The 21,801-nt window shown below is 41.2% G+C and overlaps 1 protein-coding gene across 1 annotated transcript in view; it reads right to left on the bottom strand.

Annotated features, from left to right (window-relative positions):
- me1 (malic enzyme 1, NADP(+)-dependent, cytosolic) overlaps positions 1-21,801 on the bottom strand; it is a 660,804-nt gene that overhangs the window by 317,497 nt on the left and 321,506 nt on the right. The window contains exon 3 of the mRNA XM_039747586.1: positions 21,468-21,617. Within this exon, the coding sequence (XP_039603520.1) occupies positions 21,468-21,617 (150 nt within the window). The remainder of the gene's footprint in view (positions 1-21,467; positions 21,618-21,801) is intronic.

The raw sequence follows: 21,801 nt of genomic DNA, 5'->3' as shown, positions 1-21,801 counted from the left end.
GGCCGGGGCGCTGGAGGACCGGAGGAGGCGAGTGCCTCCTCCAGACAGAGTGGGGCGTCCGTCATGGTTAGGCAAGGGCCTCGGGTACAGGGCTTTGAAGCCCAGCCCTGTAGGGACCCGTGGCCACCGCCAGGAGGCGCCCCGGTGCCTAATTATCCGGGAGCCGGCACTTCCGCCACACCAGGAAGTGCCGGGGGGAAGACTTTGTGTGACGCCCGGAGAGCTGCCAGGAAGGCAGCCGACACTTCCGCCACGCTGGGGCGTGGCCAAGGAGCAGATGGCGGAAGCACCTGGGGCTCATCCGGGAGCCTTATTTAAGGGGGCCTCCCTCCAGTCGGTGGTGGAAGTCGGGAGGAAGCAGACGGAACTGGAGAGAGAGGACGGGAGGCGCCAGGAAGGCACAAAGACTGTGGGCCTGGACTTGGGGAGATCGGTGCGAGAAGGCACTGGGGGTGCACGTGAGCACAATTACTGTAAATAATACTGTAAATAAATGGTGTGTGGTGACAATATGATGTCCGTCTGTCTGTGCCGGGGCCAGCTTTCACAGTGGCGTAGTCGTGCGGATGATCCGTCTGGTACAAGACGGGGACCTGCTTCAAAATCAAATATTTCTGTGAACGGCCCGGCGCAGCAGCGACCCACACACTGGCCGCAGGAGCGCCGCGGCCGTGCCCGCTGAGCGTTTACCCGGAAACCGCCGCCGGACCGAAGAGAGGCCATCCCCGGGTGCGGAGGAGGAACGGACCTCGCTGGGCGCAGCGGCTCCGAGCCGCGTTGTTGAGACGGACAGCCAGGCCGGCGTGGCTTCGATGAAGGCCACACCGAGGCAGGGGCCTCAGCACGACGGGATTCGGGAGGTGAGTACCCTGCCCTGCGGGGTTGGATGTACCTTGTTCTCCGCAGGGAGGGACGAACCGGATCCGCGTCTGTGGCAGGAGCACGCCGGGCCACGGGCTGTCGGCAGCGGCGGCGGCCGCTGAGAAGACCGCGAAGTCGGCCGCAGCTGCGGTGCGGCGAAGAGGCACGCCTCCGCAGCCAAAACAGGGGAGACAAGATGGCCGCTGGCTGGAAGTCCCGCCGCTGACAGGCACGGATTGGCCGGTGTGTCTTGCGTGCCGCCGATGATTGGATAGAGGCGGGCCCAAGGAACGCCAGTCTCGTGCCAAACCGAGACCCGATTGGGCCAGAGGGAGTGGCCCAGAGGAGGCAGGCGTCGCGTGGAGCTGATGGACAGGTAAGCCCACCGACGTCTGTCTCTCTCTTTCCACCAGCGGCTCGGCGTGCCGGAGGAGTCCTTCGCCCGCCAAGCCGCCTTTGAGGAGTTGCTGCGTGTTCTAGTCGCTCAGTGCGAGCAGCTGATGGAGAAGGCGGTCGATCGGGAGTGACACCGCGTGAGACGGAGGAACGGCGCGGCGCTGGAACCGGAGGCAGACAGAACACGGCGGGAGTGGTGAGTGTTGCCGTTCCCGTAAAGCAAGGGGGGGGGTTCGCCGAACATGGCCGTGACTGTTTACAGGACGAGCGGCTCCGAGTAGGCAACCTCCCAACAGCGGATGCGGCGGTGCAGACAGCTAGCGAGGCTGGGAGATCGAACACGCAAGGGCTGGTAGGATCGGGGCTGCTGAGTGCCCTGGGTCCTAGCGCCCTGCGCTTCAAGCCCGCAGCTGTCTCCTGTCGCTTGCCTGGACGCAGACGGGCTGGATTTGAGCTTTTGCTGTGCTCAGACCCAGACCGTCAGCGCGTCAAGAAAGAAGGAGGAACCGGCGGGTGAATGCCGGTTCCTCCGATAGGAGAGGGCGCGCGCTGGTGCGCGTCCGGAGAAGGGCCGCCCTCTGTGCGGGCAGAGGAGATCCCTGGCGGCTGGGCGAGCCGCCTGCGAGCGTGCCGCGACAACAGGCGGACGGGCATGGAACCTGCGACTGAGTACTTCAGCAGGCAAGTCAGGGGCTGTCGGAGGGGCAGGAGCACTGCGGTACGGAGACCGGCAGGGCACTCGGGGTGAGTGTCCTGGCAGTGCTTCTGGCCCTCTTTTCCTTTTTTCCACAGGCCCGAAGCCCCGACGAGCGCTGAGGACGACGTCGTCAGGGACCTGCCCTCCTGGAACGGGCCGCTCCGCGGGAGGGCTCCACGCCGAGAGGCCAATAGTGTCCCAACTGCGGGGAACAGCGGGGGCGAGAGCGTCGCAGACCACAGGGGCGCGTTTGCGCCGGCGGGGGTGCCGAAGACGGATGTCCCAGGGTGCCGTGTTGGACCCTGGGGCATAGTAGGACCCTCGCCGGGGGCGTGCTGCCCTTCGGGTTGTGCCGCTCGGACCCACGTGTCCTCGCTAGCGGTGGGGCACTGTGGCCCCGCCGGGCCGGACGCCAGGAGGACATGAGGAGGGCTTGTGCCTCCTCCAGACCGCGAGGCGCCCGTCCTGGTTCTATTGGGAGCCACGGGTCGAGGGCATGGAAGCCCTACCCTGTAGGGGCCGTGGTTGCCGCCAGGCGGCGCCCCGATGCCGGTTGATCCCATGCAGTCGCCGGCCGGAGCTGGAGCCCGGCGGGGCGCTTGGAGGACGAGAGGAGGGCTTGTGCCTCCTCCACACCGCGGGCGCCCGTCCTGGTTCTGTTGGGGCCACGGGTTGAGGGCATGGAAGCCCTTCCCTGTAGGCCCGTGGTCACCGCCAGGCGGCGCCGATGCCGGTTTATCCCGTCGCGGTTGCCGGTCGGGCAGGAGCCCGGCGGGACGCTTGAGGACCGGAGGAGGGCGAGTGCCTCCTCCAGACAGAGTGGGGCGTCCGTCATGGTTAGGCAAGGGGCCTCGGGTACAGGGCTTTGAAGCCCAGCCCTGTAGGGACCCGTGGCCACCGCCAGGCGGCGCCCCGGTGCCTAATTATCCCGGAGCCCGGCACTTCCGCCACACCAGGAAGTGCCGGGGGGAAGACTTTGTGTGACGCCGGAGAGCTGCCAGGAAGGCAGCCGACACTTCCGCCACGCTGGGCGTGGCCAAGGAGCAGATGGCGGAAGCACCTGGGGCTCATCCGGGAGCCTTATTTAAGGGGCCGCCTCCCTCCAGTCGGTGGTGGAAGTCGGGAGGAAGCAGACGGAACTGGAGAGAGAGGACGGAGGCGGCCAGGAAGGCACAAAAGACTGTGGGCCTGGACTTGGGGAGATCGGTGCGAGAAGGCACTGGGGGTGCACGTGAGCACAATTACTGTAAATAATACTGTAAATAAATGGTGTGTGGTGACAATATGATGTCCGTCTGTCTGTGCCGGGGCCAGCTTTCACAATATATATATATATATATATATACACCCCGATCTACATACTGTCAAATAAACCAGCAACAGCTGCTTGCCACCCCAAAGAAGATATATATAGATATAGATATAGATATATAGATATTGATATATATATAGAGATATATATATATAGATATGACAACAACACTCAAATCAATAACAAAACAATTACATTAACAATCATGTTACGTTATTTTAAAAATTTTTCCTTTTCTTTTTCATAACTTCTTTAACACACTACCTCTCCGCTGCGAAGCGCGGGTATTCTGCTAGTTTTAGTAATAAATGACAAAATGTAGACATAAACTATATAATGTTTAAAGCCTGAAGTGCAAAGATCAAATGAACACTTTCACTAAAGGTTCAAGGATGCTACAACAGCTTCCATGGCGCAGTGGTAGGAATTGCTGGCTTATAATCAAGAGTCCCCTGGTTCGATCCTGACTTCCTCGTATATTTACCATTTTGAGTAGTGAGTTGCTCTTATTGTTAATATTATACAATAAACACATACATTTGATTTGCATCTGTAACAGACACTGTAAATGTATAGTAATTGTAAAAGTTACCTTTTATTTTCACTTTTATTCACTCAGTCACGATCATGATACATACTACCGCCCCCCAGGGATCTGACGCTGTTAGTTTTTATCTGAAACTGGGAATAACTGTAGATGTAAGTGGTGTTTGAAGACAATCGAACTGGAAATTCTCTGATCTGGATGGATAAAAGTTGACACACAAACGCTGGCGAATCTGCCTTATTCGTATCTCATTGTCACTTGATTTTTTTTATTCAATTTTATTGAGTGTTCCTGCTTACGCTGAATTAGCATGTGCCTTATGGCCTGTGATGTCAAAGCAGAACGAGAAAAAAACAGAGACATAGGTATATATGATATTTGAAATTATTCATTTTATGACCTTATAGTACATTTTGGAAAACATTGTGGCACAGATACAACATTATTCATATTCATTTGCGTACCTTCTTGCGGTTGTAATCAGTGACCGCGTTTTTTTTTTTTTCCCTCATCTTGCCCAGTCTGCACAGGACTTCAGGGCATGCAGAGGAAAGAATGTTCCTCTGCAAGGTGAGCCATGAACACTCTTCTTTTCTCAGTGGACCGCGTACATGCCTTGCACAGTACATGTGCTTTGATCGCTGCCAGGTCAAGCTTGTTATAGCACAAGCAACCAGCCACCTGCGTTCTCCTGCTAGTACTGAATAAGCTCACGCCTTCTAGTGCATGATGTCAACACAGCATCGGGCAAAAAAGAAAGAGACAAATATATGTGACATTTTGAAGAAATCATTGTATGGCCTGAATAGTACCAATCAGAAAATATCATCACACTAATGCAATATTATTTGAAAACGAACAGATTGGGTGTAAATGTGTTACTTGTAAAAGTTAGCTTTTTTCACTTTTATTTTCAGATCTCATTCACACTCTCCCTCTCCTCCTGATCTGACCCTAACTAACTAACTAACTAACTAACTAACTAACAGCACCCGCATAAATTCTCAAGAGACGGCGGCAACACAGCTCCAGGATGCTTGCGTTTCAGATGCTCATGCATCACGGTGGTGCTGCCGTGAAAAGAAAGCATCTGCATTCAACTTTTTTTTCTTTTTTCGGTGAAGTGCTCTCTCACTTTAGAAAGTTTCTGTCTCAATTTATTTCCATCTCCTTTCCCCTCCTCTATCCGACTTGCTATTGCAACCACATTTATTTTCCTCTACATTCTTCTTCTCCTCAGACGTTCTTTCTTCGTTGGTAGGACTGTGTGCAGTCTTGACAAACAATAACAAATGATACTGCCCCCAGACGTTCATGTAGTGCATTGCAGTTACAATAACCAATGTGGTTCTTTGTGACTGGAGCCTCTATTGAAGGTTCTGTTTATGACGCGTCGACAATAAAATATCTGTGTCAACGATTTTTAGTAGTCGATGTCGTTGATTACATCGACTAATCATTGCAGCCCTAATCAAAATATGATTTAGATTTATTGGGAAATTGTTACAACTTTTGAGTGGCCCTGTTTATGGTCTGTAGTCCAGAAGATTCTGGCTCACTGATGTCCAGTATGTGAATCACAGCATTGCAATATGCTAAAAGTAAAATGGCAACCCAAGCATGTGTAGGTTTAATTTTCATAAAAGCACTTCTGATTGTTTCTCAGATGAATTTATGTTAAAATGTGTGAAGTGTACATATTTTATCTAATTTAGTTATGTCTTCTCAAAAGAAACTGGTTGCTAGTATTGTACAATGGCATGCCAGTAGTCCAAATAGGGCGTTGAAGTTACTTTGTATAAGGGCTGTCTTATATAAAGTTCATACTGGGCGAGTGTTTTGATTTGGGAAAATGGTTCAAGGGATTAGAACATAAGTAGGCAAAGAATCAGAGAGAAGAGGTCCAATACTTCTATTTTAATTACTTAATCAATTATAATAATCAAACACATATATAATGCAATATGATGCAGACATATAAAACAAAACAACACTTACAGACATATAAAAAGACACAGAGCCATCATCCCAGACCAGTAGACTGAGGGGGCCCGCTTGTCAGTCTTGTCATAGGACCAACTCATTTTTGCCTTTCAAATACCGGGCGGTGCATGCGGTTGAGCCTCCAAAGAAACTGAGGACAGAACCTTCCCTTATATACTAATTAGGTGTCCTTGCCCAAAAGCGGCTTAGGTGGAAGCAGTGTATGCAGAAGTGATCAGTTTCTCACACCCCCTCCTTCCACGGGACACGGCGCTATGTTTTTTCTTCTACTCGGCCTTGAGACTAGTGCCTGATACCAGAAGACACAGTAATATGCTTACATGTGAAAAAAGCTTCTCGAAGTGAAAAACAACTCCTTACATAGCCTTGGCTGTATCTTTAGAACATTTCCCGGCTGTTTTTCCCAAAACATTAGTAATGCAGCTGGGTTTCGTGCTGAGCGACCAACGCCCATCTGCTCTCTTGATCCCCCCCTCTCTTTAGAAAAATCCTTCCATTACAGCGAGCCCTCTGTAGCTTTTGGCCAATGTTCTAAACTTACTTTGTATTAAGCTTTACAATGGACTAGTTGTGTTACCTAGGACATTTAGTAAAAAAACCCTGAGGTTGGAGGAAGAAATCTTTCTGCTGATATTATGTGACCTTGAGCAAGTCACTTCACCTGCCTGTGCTTCAATTAGAAAAACAAAAAAAATATAACCGATTGTATCTTAAATGTTGTAAGTCACCTTGGATAAAGGTATTAGTTCAATAATAAGTAATAATTATATCATAGAACTGCTTATTCTTTTACAATTGTCCATGAGTAAAACATTCCTGCCATATATCAATTCCTGCTTTTTTCTGTTTTTCCTTGGCTTTTGATTAAGCTCATTGTACAATGCAATTTTACAGGAAAGTGTATTCTTTTGATTTGAAACAGGTAATCAGCTATGTTCCCTCTAAGCTGTACTATATTACCTTTTGAATTTCCGAGCAGCTCTTATCATGCTGCTCACTCTCCCCTCCTGTGCAGCAGTTAGGAAGAGCCATGCAGTTGTCATTGCAACTTTCACCCTTAGGTAAAGTGCCCTTGGCTCCAGAAACTACACGGGTCAACCCACACCCCAGGGTCAGCATTTAATTGTTGGTGCCTCACAGCACTCAGTACTTCATGGGGGCCCATCACTCATCTATGCACTCAATCATTGTTCGTGTAAGAGTGTTTTGTAGAGCTTGATACTTTATTCCTTGGAAGGATGGAGTGGAATGAATAACCAAGATTAGAGCTGGTATGCAAGTAAGAGTACAGTAATCCCTCGCTATATCGCACTTCGACTTTCGCGGCGTCACTCTATCGCGGATTTTAAATGTAAGCACATCTAAATATATATCACGGATTTTTCGCTTGTTCTCCGCTTTCTGCGGACAATGGGTCTTTTAATTTATGGTACATGCTTCCTCAGTTTGTTTGCCCAGTTGATTTCATACAAGGGATGCTATTGGCAGATGACTTAGCAGCTACCCAATCAGAGCATGTATTACATATTAACTAAAACTCCTCAATGCTATAAGATATGCTTCCCGTGGTGCTTGATTGTTTGATTCTCTCTATCTTTCTCATTCTCTCTGCCTGACGGAGAGGGTGTGAGCAGAGGGGCTGTTTGCACAGAGGACACTGACGCTCCTCTACAAAATGCCGCTTTATCGCGGTGCTTCTGTATACTTAAAAGCACGTATTGATTTTTTGATTGTTTGCTTTTCTTAGCGAGCGCTCTCTCTGACATTCTCTGCTCCTGACGGCGCTCCTTTGAAGATAAGATATGTTTGCATTCTTTTAATTGTGAGAAAGAACTGTCATCTCTGTCTTGTAATGGAGCACAGTTTAAACGTTTGACTAAAGGGTGTTATTTCATGTCTAGAGGGCTCTAATAATGTTAACATGGTGGGAGAGTTTATAAGGGCTTAAAATATATAAAATAACCATACAAACATATGGTTTCTACTTCGCGGATTTTCACCTATTGCGGGGGGGTCTGGAACGCAACCCCCGCGATTGAGGAGGGATTACTGTATTTGTAGTCAAAAGCAAAACACAGCACGGTAACCATTGAGCCTTGCATTATCATTGATCGCATCTCTTCTTTCCTGCCCAGGACACCACCCTGTTTTCAGTTGTCCATCCATCCTATTGGATGGTGATGCCATTTACTTGGTCTGTCAATCAATTCTGCTGTGTTCTTCATCTGCATAAAGCACATTCTCAGTGTGCAGTGCAGTGAATATAAAGTGGCATATTAAAAAATAAAGACAATTTTTTAAAAACTTATTAACAAATAAAAAACATAGAAAACTCTTCATCATATTCATCAAACCATTCCTGATCAATTTTTGCATTGTGGAATGATGCATTATCCTTATCAGGGAATCTTGTTGCCATAAAGGGGTCTATGTAATCTATAACAATCTTTAGGTAGGTAATACGCGCAAAAGTAATATCCACATGAATGCCTGGGCCCAAGGTTTCCCAGAAGAACATCATCCAGAGCATCACACCTGCCTTCTTCCCCTAGTAGATAGATAAATGGCAAACTCACAACAAGTTGTCCAAACAATCTAAAAGAAAACAAGATTCATCAAACCAGATCATCTTCTCTAATTGTTCCATGGTCCAGTTCTGGTGCTCATGTGCCCATTGTAGGCACTTTCAGTGGGTGAATGAGTCAGCATAGGCACTCTGATTGGTCTGTGGCTACTCATCTCCACATATAGCTAGCTGTGATGCAGTATGTGTTATGACACCTTTCTTTCAAGGCCAGCATTACATTTTTCAGCCTTTTGTGCTACAGTAGCTTTTCAGTGAGATCATACCAGATGGGTTAGCCTTTGCTCTCCCCACACATCAATGAACCTTGGGAATTCATATCCCTCTAACCAGTTTACTGGTTGTCCTTCTTTGGACCACATTTGGTTGGTACTAACCACTGCATACTGGGAACACCCCACAAGATCTGCCACTTTGGAGATGCTTTGACCCAGTCGTCTAGTCATTACAATTTGGCCCCATTTCAAAGTCACTCAGATCTGTATGCCTGCCCATTTTTTCATCTTCCAACACCTCACTTTTGAGAAGTGATTGTTTCCCTGCTGCCCGATATATCTCACCCAATGACAGGTACCACTCTAGTGAGATAATCAATGTTATTCACTTCACTTCATTGCCAATGGTTTTAAAGTTGTGGCTGATTGGTGTAAGAGTATAACTCATGTCTAACTACTCCATCACCAAGCTAAAATGTTAATTATTTCAGATATATATTACATTTTGATACTTTCTAAATGTTTGCTAACAAAAAAATATCTGTTTTATTCCTTGTTCAGAGAAATTACATGAAACTTTAAAGTGAAATCTTGGACTTCAACAGATTACTTGCAAAAACAGATTTCGTATCAGGTCATCTTCTGATTATCTATGTTAAATGAAACTGACTTATTATTCCATATTATAAACAGTTTGCCTTTGTTTTATTATCTTTGCACTGCAGCTTGTTGATTACCCTTAATCATACAGTCATTTGCACTGAGATGTATTAAAATAGCTTTGGAATTTACTTAAATTGCTTTTGGCAGAAACAGTCTCTAGGCCATATATATCTAAAAGATCAAATTAAAAAATAAGTTTGGCATTTTTGAAGATGAGGTTATTTTTCACAATAGTAGCACACATTATCTTGATCCAGAAACTTGAGTTGTTAAATTAGGTATAATTTACAAATACATTAAAAAAAAAGTCTAGTGGCTTACAATCAAGGTTAATGGGACACCAGAAGAACTATGAAACAAAAGCTTTAAAAATTACTGATAGATTATACTTTATTTTTCCCCAAGGTGAAATTAAATTAAATTTCAATTAATTACCTTTTCTCCAACTTCTAAGATGTGTTTGGGATGTTGGGAATAAATTACTATTATCACAGATTCTAGGCATTAGCTTTCCCAGGGGAAGGATACAGAGTTTCTTCCCTGTTCCCAGCGACTGTCATGGTGAAACTAGTACAGTCAAAAAAACTATGGAGCACAAAGGAAACACTACAGAAGTAAACCGCATGTCTGTAGCCATTTGGTTCAGCACTGCACTTTTGGCTAAAACGCACTTGGGATGCGATAATAAAATGAAGAATAGAATGTCTATAATTTCTTTTAACGCCTTTTCCATAATCTTAAAAGCTATTGCTTGTAATACTGAAAATACTCAAATGAAAGCTGTAAGGCATCAAGGCTTAACAGTGTGTCTACAAGGTAATCTGAAGAAATTCTTAATACTCGTATAATGAAAATTGTATGTTTAGTCCTTTAAGGCTGGTTCACTTCTTCCAGTATAATTTTGGAGAGTAATAAAATGTCTACCATAAATGGCAGCGTGACAATGCTGGCTCTTTATCAAATATGCCTCAAGTTGTTTTCCAGAGTAGGCAGAGTAAAGCCCTGTTTGAAAGATTTTGTTTTGCACCAGGAAGTAAGGTAAAGTAATTACTACTGGAGGACCTATGTAATTTTTGTTCCATTCGAATATCTGAAATGGAGTTTTACTGACATGTGGCCAATCTCTGCAACAATGGCATTACTCCTTAGTGGGCATCATTTGACATTTTCATTATATCACCACTTCTCATGAGCCTCGCCATATAGCTACAGGTTATAACTTTTAATCCCTGTGTGGTATGGTTACATCTTTGGAGATTATACTATTTTAAAGAAATAAAGGAACTATAAGCAGCATGGGTAGACTAGGCTTGCGAGAGTGTCACTCCACTGTACGGTGTCAGGGAGTTCAGTGGGGGTAATGATTTGACTGTCTGTTGCACGCCCACGCAGTTGACTCAGCGGTTCCCCTTTGACTCTCTGGGTCTCATTAGGAGGAGCACCTGCACCCTCAGGTAGAAAAGAGAGTCAGAGTGGAAAGCCAGGAGAAAAAAAGTACAAGAAGGACCAGGAGAGTCTTTACTGTGAGGAAAGGAGGCATGTGGTTAGGAATATGCCCCTGGGTAACGGAAGGCCTGTGCTTCAGTGTCGGGCTGAGGAAGAGAAGCTCCCATTAAGCTACACAGGGGAATAGGAGTGGCCCCGTTATGCTGACGTGAGTGGGGTTCAGGTTAGTGTCCTGCAGACACCAAGGGACTGCCAGTGGGAACCTGAACCTGGAATAAAAGGATGATTGCAACCTTTCAGCTTATCGGGAGATTCTGCCTGGATTTTAACCTAATTTTCATGGATTTATTTATTGTTATTTATTTGACATTTTAATTTCCGCGATTTCCACCTGCTTTCTGTTAGATTGTTTATATGTTTATGAAGAAGCACTGCATTAGCTTTGCACTTTATTTTGGAAATTAAGCTGTTTTAATTTACCTGACTGATCCTCGGTTATGTTATCGACAGATCCGGGTTCAAGTGCTGCCAAGTAGTGAGGAGTCAACCTGGGTCGACACACAGTGTCTTTCCAGTTTTGTATCTCTCTGTTTCTCTAGTCTTAAACCCACTGAGGCTCATCATCCAAGTCTTCTGGCTTATAATGATAAGTTTCATCAACTTGCTTGTGGATTTGTTGAGCTAAGGTCGTATTAGCTTTCTCTCTGTGTTCATAGTAATGATGTCTTGATTTAAAAATGAGTTGTTCTGTTTCTTTAGTTGTCAAGAGGTTGAGTTGTGTATGCACAGCTTGTCTTTTCCTATGAAGTGCTTAATTGGACACCTGGTGTGTTCTTGCACTATTCTGGTAATTTCACTGATTAGCTCTGATACATTCGTGGTCTCCCATTTATTTTTGTGGGAAAGATATGAGATAATCTGTCCTCTTAAGAAAGCCTTCAGAGTTTCTCAAGAGTATTCCTGCAGAGACCTCAGAGGATATGCTTCATCAACAAGGTAAAATTTCTCATCATCTTCATAGTATCAGTAATATAAAATACATGCTTGTACGCCAAACTTAAAATTTTACTGTAAACAAAATTACAGACTAAACAATCAAATCGTTATCACATCACTATTGCAACTGCAGTATACTGACGCTAACTGCCAGTAATCACACCCTAAATAGAAGTCACATATATTTAGAGGAATGAAGGGAAATGGACAGTGTGACTTTAATAGAAATATTAGGGACTGCCGAAAATAAATCAAATGTTTTAGAAAACAATATGGATAGACACTTTTCTAGTGTTTGTTCCATCTCAAGAAGTAAATCAATGCTCAGGATTATTCTTGGCCTCAGAGTGAATGTATTTGGAATGAAAAAGAAAATGCTTTTCTTTTTCAAATATAATCACAAAAGTGCAAATGTATACCTTTTAGTTACATGGAAAGAACAAATTTATGTCTTTAATGGTATACTGGATTATGCTATAGAGTTTTCTTCTCTGGTTTTTCCTTTACTCAGGGATGCCATGGTGGAGGTGTATTTAAAAAGACCTGGACAACATTCAGAACTGGGAGAACACCTGGAGAATGCAGTTTAATGTAGAAAAGTACTACATGTGGACAAAAGGAATATCAATTATAAATACAAGATGGGAGACACTTCCATACAGGAAGCAACCACTGAAAAGTATTTAGGGGTTTATGTTGACACAACATCTTCATCAACTAAGCAATCCACAGAAGCAACTAAAAAGACAAATACAATAATCATAAAAACTGTTGAATTAAAGTCAAGGGATGTTATGTTCAAACTCATAAGGCTGCATCTGGAGTAATGTGTGTAGTTCTAGTCACTACAGTACAAGAAAGACATAGCAGCACCTTAAGGTGTACAGAGGAGAGCAACCAAGTGCATCTCAGGACTGAAGGACATGTCATAATCCGACAGACTCGGAGAATTAATCCTGCATAGTCTCAAGCAGAAGAGACTGTGTTGGAACCTAATCCGGGCATTTAAAATCCTCAAAAGGCATTATTAAGGTAAATCCAGGAACTTTTTTTCAGCTTAAGGGTGAATCATGTGCTAGAGAACATCAGTAGAAATTAAGGGGAAGTACTGTACATTCAAGACTGGAGCCAGGAAGCACTTCTTTCCAAAAACAGTTGTGGGACTCTGGAACAAACTACAGAGACACATAGTTGAGACAGAAACCTTGACAACCTTTTAAGAAGAATCTGAATGAGATACTGGAACAGCTTAGCTATTAGCTAAACAAATGGGATTGATGGACTGAATGGTCTCCTCTCAATTGTCAGTTTTCTTATGTTCTGATATATCTCTCTTATCCATTACATTCTGTTTCTAGCAATCTTCATATTATCCTCAATATCTTTTACAATTGCATCCGTTCATAGAAGATTATAAGTATAAACTGCAGAATAAATTATATCCCAGTTTTTTCCATATGAGGGAGGTGTTGTAAGACTGACAATGAAGCACATGACTTAATTTGTTCTATTGTATTCTTGTGAAATCTTTTATAATCTAGCGTATATTATGACTCATTTGTTAAAAGCCAGATTTTTGTGCTGTTGAAATGCTCTGATTCATAAATAAGTAATGCAAATACTGTACATTTTCTTTTTAGTTTAATTTCATGCATCTAGTATTTGGAAGCCAAGGATGATGGTTGTGTTCCAGATTAAACATTTCAGAAACATAAAATAATTATACAGTATTAAGAGCCCAGAATCCAGCAATTAATGCTTATTTACACAAACAAGCAGTGAGAAGAATGGAAGACATGCTGACAAAATTGATACCACAGCAGAATGTTTGTGCCGTTGAGGCTTCCTTTTTGTTTTTTGGCCTGTATGTCTGTACACAATTTCTCCCTGCGAATGACTTTATGAATAAGGCAATTTGGTGTGGCAGGCGGCAGAGGCCAAAATTGTTTTCAGTTTCCCATAACCTGCTAGCATATCATTCATGACGAAACAACATCTTGCCAGAATAATTCATCATATTAATATTAAGAAACCTTTTTCTCTTTGCTTTACTTCCATTGGGATAGTAATCAGGACTGGGGGGAGTTTGGGACTAAATTATATTACTGCTTACTGCCAGTTTTTCAATATATAATTCAATGTTATCTTTTATCTTCAAGTCCCGTGAGACAAGACTTTGGCCATGAGATTTTTTCAAGTCACGACCTCCTCTCAACCATATTCATCCATGCACATGGTACTCTCACCTCTCATTTGTGTGAATGCTTTTGACAGACACCGTCCCTGCTTTCTCAGCTCTTATAAATTTTAACGTTTTCCTCCCTTTAAGTTCCCAATTAAAGAAGACGTACTCTGTCCAAATCTTATTGAAGAACTTCACCACCAAAAGTTATCAACAGAAAAAATTAGTATACAGGCAATCCTAGCACCGAGAAACAATGAAATCAAACAAATTATTGCCAAAAATATTGATTGGTTACACGGCAAATTGATTAAATGCATATGAATAGACTATGCTGAAACAGTTGGTGATGATTGTGCGGAAGATGAAAACATCAACTTACAATATCCCGAAGAATATCTACAACTGTTAACACTATCCAGTCTTCCACTGCATGAATTACTGTAGAAAGAAGGATGGTTCCAAAGAAAGGTAATGTAGTACATCTTCAGGGAATAACATTAGACAACAAAGGAGATTGTGATATGACATTCGTATTAAAACATTTCCTGTTAGAATAGCTTTTGCAAAGACAGTTAACAAATCTCAGAGCCAAGAATTCGAAAAAGTTGTTTAATTTAATAGAGAGAAAGAAACAAAATTCAATCACAGGCAGTTATAGGTTGCATTGTCACAATGACAGTCCAAACACAGAATCAAAATTCAAATGCGATATTGACGAAAAGTTACTTCAAAAAATTGTTTTTACTGAAGTTTTATAATAAAAGTGTAAGTTTAAAAGGTATTTGCGTGTTAGCTTCAAAGCCAAACAGAATGAAAAAATATCGCAACATGAAACATAATTCACTTCAATTATTACATTTTAAGATTTTTTAGTATGGTTAATTACTCACTGTAATGTAATATAGTTAGTTCTATTATGCATATGTAAAAATTCCCATGAAAATAAAAATCTGCTTAAATTGTACATCCGCATCCCCATACACGAGCGTCAGAAACGCAAAGAGGCCAGCTCATAGCGCAGGCCCGGGGGATGGCGAGCGAAGTGGGCAGGGCGCAAAGCCCCCTAGTACTTTAAGATAATCAAAAAATAAATCAAAGTCAGTGAGAAGATTATGGTGCACATAATCTAAAAAAGCAGGATATTTGTTTCAGTTGTTTTTACACATCTGGATAATTGACTATCTAAATGACTTACGAAGAGCCTGCTGTGTCATTTTACAAATCTGCACTCACTGGAGCATCAAATTTTCATGCCGGATTCAGTGATTCATTAGTGATATTTTATATCTTTATATTTATACTCTCTTCAATATTTTTTCACAAAATAATACAAGGAGGCACAGTGTTTGTGCAGCTTGTCTAAACTCTTTTTAAACCAAAGCCTAAAATAAATAAAGGAATCACGAGACAAAACATATGTACATGATGCATGAGTGGCTCTTTGTGTGGCATGATCATATATCACATTTGCATATGTATGTATAAAAATTGTAAAATAACAATTACAATTAAGTCCTTAATTATATTATTACGATGTATTACACCGTAAGTAATAACACCTAGTTACTCTGTAAATATACAGATAATTACATGGTAAGTACAGTGTATTAAAGACACAATCTAAGTGAGACCTCGGTCATCAAGCTGCCACCCCTTATGTCCATTCCACAGCTGATTCAGTACTGGGCTGGCAAATCTAATGATTCTAATGCTCCTCTTTCAGAGATTACTTTTCCTTAAACAACGTATTCAGTCAATATACTGAATACTGAGTAACAGTTAAATTGGTAACTGCAAATTTATTATACCGAACCTATAGAAAGCATTGTAGCAATCATGACATCAAAAATAAACTACAAATATCTCAAAATTTTGTAGAAAATAATTGAATTCGCAAATTTTTGCTACCCCTTTTAAACTCTACATGCACAGATCACAAAAAAAAATAATTTCAGATGAAAAATTTAGGAATTTTGTAAATGGCAGTAATTTTGAACAAGATTTTACACTGAAATTAAAATCTGACTTTAGAGTTCAGGTGCAGTGTCATACAGTATAACAAATCAGTGTATTTAACTTTTAAAAATGTCACCTTAATGTAAAGGTATCTCTTTAATTTTTGATATTTTGTTTAACTTCCCAATATACAGTACTTTGATTAGCCATGTCACATGCACGTGCATGGGAGACAGCTTAAGGTCTTTGGTGATGGTAATTACCCAATGGATCAGGAGCTGGCACTGTGTACTAATGCCTTCTCTTCTCCTCCCTCTGCAGAACAGAAGGTTGACACCCACTCCATCTTTGATGTCACTTCCATGTCTGTCCACCTGAACTCTCCCCATCCTGCCACCTGATAGTATAACCCGGAAATCGTCCATCTTGTTTCAGTTGAATTGATAGGTCCGGTCTGAAAAAACTAATCTGAATTTACTGTGTGTTTTCTTTGTTTATTGCTCATCTAATTATAAACTTACACTCATCTACTTATAGGCTGTGCTTTATCTGTGTTTGTGTCCTCTTTTACAGCCTTCTTCACAAATGGATGGAAATGGCAAACACAGTACTGAGGTAAATAATTTGGCAGGACTACAGCATCTGATGTTGTTCTGTTGGACTCAAATGAAGTTCATATGAAATTCCTTCCATTTAGTCTTCACACTCTCCCTCCTGAACTCAAGCTGACAAATCTACCTATTTTTATTTCTGCCCCCTATTTAATAACTGCCACTACATGAACTAGAGAAAATAACTATAAACCTTATAAACATATAACTGTCTGGTTCGATCTTTAAGTTACTGTACACTGTATTCACTGGTGTCTGGTAAGGCCTACAGGCATCCCACAGTATTGCCTTTTCATGAAAGTTCAACTCCAAAATTATTATTGTTTCTGCCAAAACCCTCTCACTCTCTCTTTTTGTAATATAAAAATGTCTGACTTTGATCGAAGTGTGTTTGCTTCGTTGGTTTCCTAGAACCACCTGATCATGTTAAAAACATATCGTAATAGCATAACTTTCTCAACAACCTTTATCTAATTTAGAGTAGTTTGCAGCTGGAGGCTACCCCAACAACACTGGACGCAAGACAGGAACTGTCAAGGACATCACAGGGCCCACTCACACACACCAACAGGGGACAGTTTTCAATCTGTGGTTAGCATTAAACACGTCAGAGGGACACCAGACTGCTCAAAGGAAAGCAGACACAGATACAAGTAGAACACACAAATCCCAGATGGACAAATAACATTTGTGGGATTTGAACCCATGGGTTGATCAGTAACACAGCTGTGCTAGCTACTATGTCATTGTGCTGTCTTTTTGATACTAGTAAGGATAATAAAAATAAGTTACTGTAGTACAGTATATGTGAATTGGGTAATGACTGCTAGGATGTTTTAGTCACAAATGTAATAAAAATGTATATTCTTCAATAAATGTTAAAATCATTTTCACAGACATAGTTACTTCATCGGCAATCTTACATCCATTGAAATAATTGGATCTGTGTATGAGCCATGAATAATTACCATAAAAAATGACAATCCTTTTTCTTTTTCTTTACAATTTAATGGCTTTTAACAGATTCCTATAAATATTTCCATAAGTGCTGGCTGAAAAATGTACAGCATAAAAGTCCAGCTACTCATTATTCGGAAATATTCACAAACGTCTAATTATTAAACTGCCATTATAAAATGATTCTGCAGAAAATATCCTCTCTGACTTGCCAATTGAGAATAATCAACCAAATAATTCATATTCATAATATCTTACATTCTTTGATGTTTTAGGTTTACATATTTCTGTATTTCTTTAGATGGAAACATGAAGTAATGGAAAAAATAACATACAGTACAAATCCATTATTTTTAATGTGCTTAACTCCTAAAGGTATAGATCGCTAAAAGAAACAACAATAAATCATTAAATAATTCCGTTTAAAGCATCTTGCTGCAGTAATATATACTGGCTAACACAAAACTGATAATTCAAGGCTTCCAGTAGGATGGAAACTCAACCCATTGTGCATCATTTAAATGTTGTATTGTCACCACATTTGGCGAAACACTTTAACCAGCATTGTATCAAATGATGGATGTATCTAGGTCCTAAGTGTGACTGAATGTCTTTTCACTCCAAACATGCAGTCCTACTAGTCATTAAAACTGCATCAGCAAGCAACAGAAATCAGAAATTGATCTAGTTATATCGAAAAATACTCCAACTTAAGCAGAATACAAATTCAAGTTGGGGCCTAAAGTATACTTTAAATAATGGATGATAACCTGATTATATGAATGAGGCTGTTAGAAAGCAATGGTGAAATACAGTCTACTGAAGACAAAAATATATATTTTAAAATGTTTATATAAAGTACAACTAGCATACCTAGAAACATGCTTATTATATGTAAAGACATATTCTAAAATCTGAGTTATTTTAATGTACTCACAATATGAAAAATTAAATTAAAATTATGAAACATTCACAAACCAATTTTAATAAAATTCAGGTTCATGTTAGAAGCTGGACCCTATCCCATCCCATCAAGTACACAGCAGGTTTAAATTTCAGAATGTCTAGCCAGTTCATCACAATGCACACATATACACACATCTTGTAATCACCAAAAATGGAATTACAAAAGGGAGGTTAACATCAGTTCCATTGTTACAACAAACTCAACAGAGAGAAATCTATTTTCTGTGACAGTTAAAAAATTTGAAATTGCCAAAGCCATTACTACTCCAGTTCTGCACTGTGGTCACTGAATCCATTGCAAGTGGAGCTAACATAATCAACAATTAAGGAATCATGAATAGGAAATTAGTATCAACTCCATTGTTACAAAAAAACTCATTAGAGAATGTATTTTCTAACACAGTTAAACTATTTTAAATTACCAGACCATTGTTAGTCCAGTTCTACCCTGTGGTCATTGAATCAATCCTTATATCCACCATAAAGGTTTGGTTTGGAGCAATCACAGTCAATGACAAACTCAGACTTCAATGTATCATTTTGGCATTGGAGATAATTATCTTATTGTTTACTTCATTCTTTTTAAATGCTCTTACAATGATTGTGCTCTGTGTATGTATTTAATTTGACAACGTAAACAACCACCAACTCAAATTCTTTGTATATATAAACATGGTTTACTAATAAACTAATTCCATCTATGGAAAACATGTTTGTGATGTGACAGACGACCCAGATTACTGGTAGAAAAAGACATAAAAAAATGAATGAAATATACAAATAATAACATGGTGCAATATTCAAACCTAGGAAGGTGGATCTTTAAACCCACCTCTGCCAACCTATATGAAAAATGTTAAGAAAATGATTCCATATTTGTTTTATAGAAAAAAACGAGTACAGCCTTTATCCACCTTAATAAGAGGTAGGAGGAAAAATTGAAAAATAAGCAAACATGTAGAAGTAGAGTCCACAAAATGTAGAAGAAGAGTAATAAAATTAAAAAATGATAATAAAAATATCAGGTCGTATTGGCCTAGGACAGGGGTGGCGAACTCAGGTTTTCATTCTAACCCTTTTCCTAATCAGTGACCAGTTTTCACTGCTAATTAACTTTTTCCCCATCACTTTAATAGCCCTGTTAGAAGAGTTCAGCCCTATCAATTGATTCCTTTCTTCATTAAATGACAGCTAAGCAGAAATGAGATGTGAAACGAGCTAACAGATGACCAGCTAAACTGGGGCTTCAAACTCCAACCAATTTCACTCCAATCACTTTCTTAATGAGACGCCAATTCTTGCTGTTCATTAAACCTGTTATTTAATTCCATGGTTTGTTGCTTCTCTCATTCTACCACAGCACACATTTCGGAAACTGTTGTTTTTCTGTTCTTTCTAAGAGCACTGTCAAAATATTTTGGTGACCTGAGAGATCAACTTTACCAAGACCATCACCTCTCTTTAATTTCAGATATTGCATATTGGGCACAGGGGAGCTGGTCATATGGTGGCTTGTTTTGTATCTCATTATTGTTTGGAAGCTAATTAAAGAAAAAGAAACAACTATGGGGCCTGAGTCAAGTTAATTAAAAGAAGTAATCAGCAGCAAAAACTTGGCACTAATTAAAAAGATGGCAACAATGAAAACCTGCAGCTACTGCGGCACTCTAAGCCTGGAGTTCGCCACCACTGGCCTAGGACAAGGAGAAGAGAATGTCACCTTGAGGCAAAGGAAATGGGTGCTAATTATTATACTAAACCAAACAGACACCCTATGTATCAAATAAAAAAACATGAGGTCTACATGGATTACTTGGCACAGCTAATATATGGATATTTGAAATGTTTAATTAATTATTGTGTGGATTAATATTGATAATCTACAATAATAATAATGAAGTCGGAAGAGAGGATTGTCAGATTCCAAATTATAGATTATATTTTAAGATCATACCATTTGAAATAAATAATTTAGTATGTCTGCTTCTTTAAAAAGCTATTCATTACATTTGATGCAATGTACTTCTTGTACTGTGCTTATGTAAAATATATAAAAATGTTTCAATACAATCTGCAAATCATGTTTTGAAATATACTGCACTACAAAATATATTATAAGACTAGGATGAAGAGCATAGCATTAGATTTATATATACTGTATTTTATAGACAGATATATACAGAAATATTATATATATATATATATATATATATATATATATATATATATATATATATATATATATATATGTATATGTGTGTGTGTATAGGGTGGTCCAGACCTAATTATGCAATTTTCATTATGCTATAACTTATTAAGTTTATTACATAGAAAATCACCCGAAAAATCCATCGAGAAGTGTGCGAACTGACGACATGAAGAATCGTCTTTGCGCCGAACTGGAATCATCTCCACATAAATCAAAGTCATCCAGATGATCTGGATCTGCATAATTAAATCTGGACCACCCTGCATACATTGTCAGAGATGGCTCAGGTTACGACCCGGCTGTGACACCCAGGAGGACCGGAGGAGGGCTCACGCCTTCCCCAGACCATGTGGGGCGACCGCCCTGGTTCCTTTGGGGGCCACGGGTACAGAGCTTTGAAGCTCAACCTTGTAGGGGCCCATGGTCACCGCTAGGAAGCACCCCAATGCCTACAGAACCCCAGACCTCAGTACTTCCGCCACACCCGGAAGTGCTGGGGGGAAGAGGACTGGGACACCCGGAGTGCTTCCGGGTGCGCAGCTGGCACTTCCACCACACTGGGGAGCGCCGGTGGGAGATTGCCAGGAGGCACCTGGAGCACATTCGTGGTTGTATAAAAGGAGCAGTCTCCCTTCATACAGTGGCTGGAGTCGGGAGTGCAGAGGACGAGGTCTCTGGAAGAAGCAAGGAGGTGGCCTGAAGAGTGAAGGCATTGTGTTTTGTAGCCAGGACTTTCGGGACTTGGAGACTGTTTAGCACTAACTATATACAGTATATACAGCAAAAGGCTGGAATCAGGTATTCCATTACATTTTGAATATTATATAATAAAGCTTGATGACTTTAGAGAGGACATGCTTACCTTGGTCTTCTAAATACTAAGCCGTAGTGTTGACAAGCCAGTCCTACAATTGGAGTGTACACAATGGGCATGAATCGCTCAATATCAGAGGTAAGGATCCTGTAGAACAGCTTCTCATTTCGATCCTGAAGAGCCATCAAGTATATGTATCTATAAAATAATAATATTTAAATATTTGTAAATTTCCTTGACATGTAGGTTGTAGAAATAAGATCACTGCAGTCTACCAAGGAAGGCATTTAGTAAAAATTTAGGGTCATTTACTTTTGGAAAAATCATACAAATCTAGGGTGAATATCCATAATCTTAAATGTCTGGAACCAGAAGTAGTTCA

The sequence above is a fragment of the Polypterus senegalus genome, chromosome 3, assembly GCF_016835505.1.
Source record: "Polypterus senegalus isolate Bchr_013 chromosome 3, ASM1683550v1, whole genome shotgun sequence".
In the NCBI taxonomy this organism is placed as follows: Eukaryota; Metazoa; Chordata; class Cladistia; order Polypteriformes; family Polypteridae; genus Polypterus; species Polypterus senegalus.
This window is presented reverse-complemented; position numbering and strand designations above follow the sequence as displayed.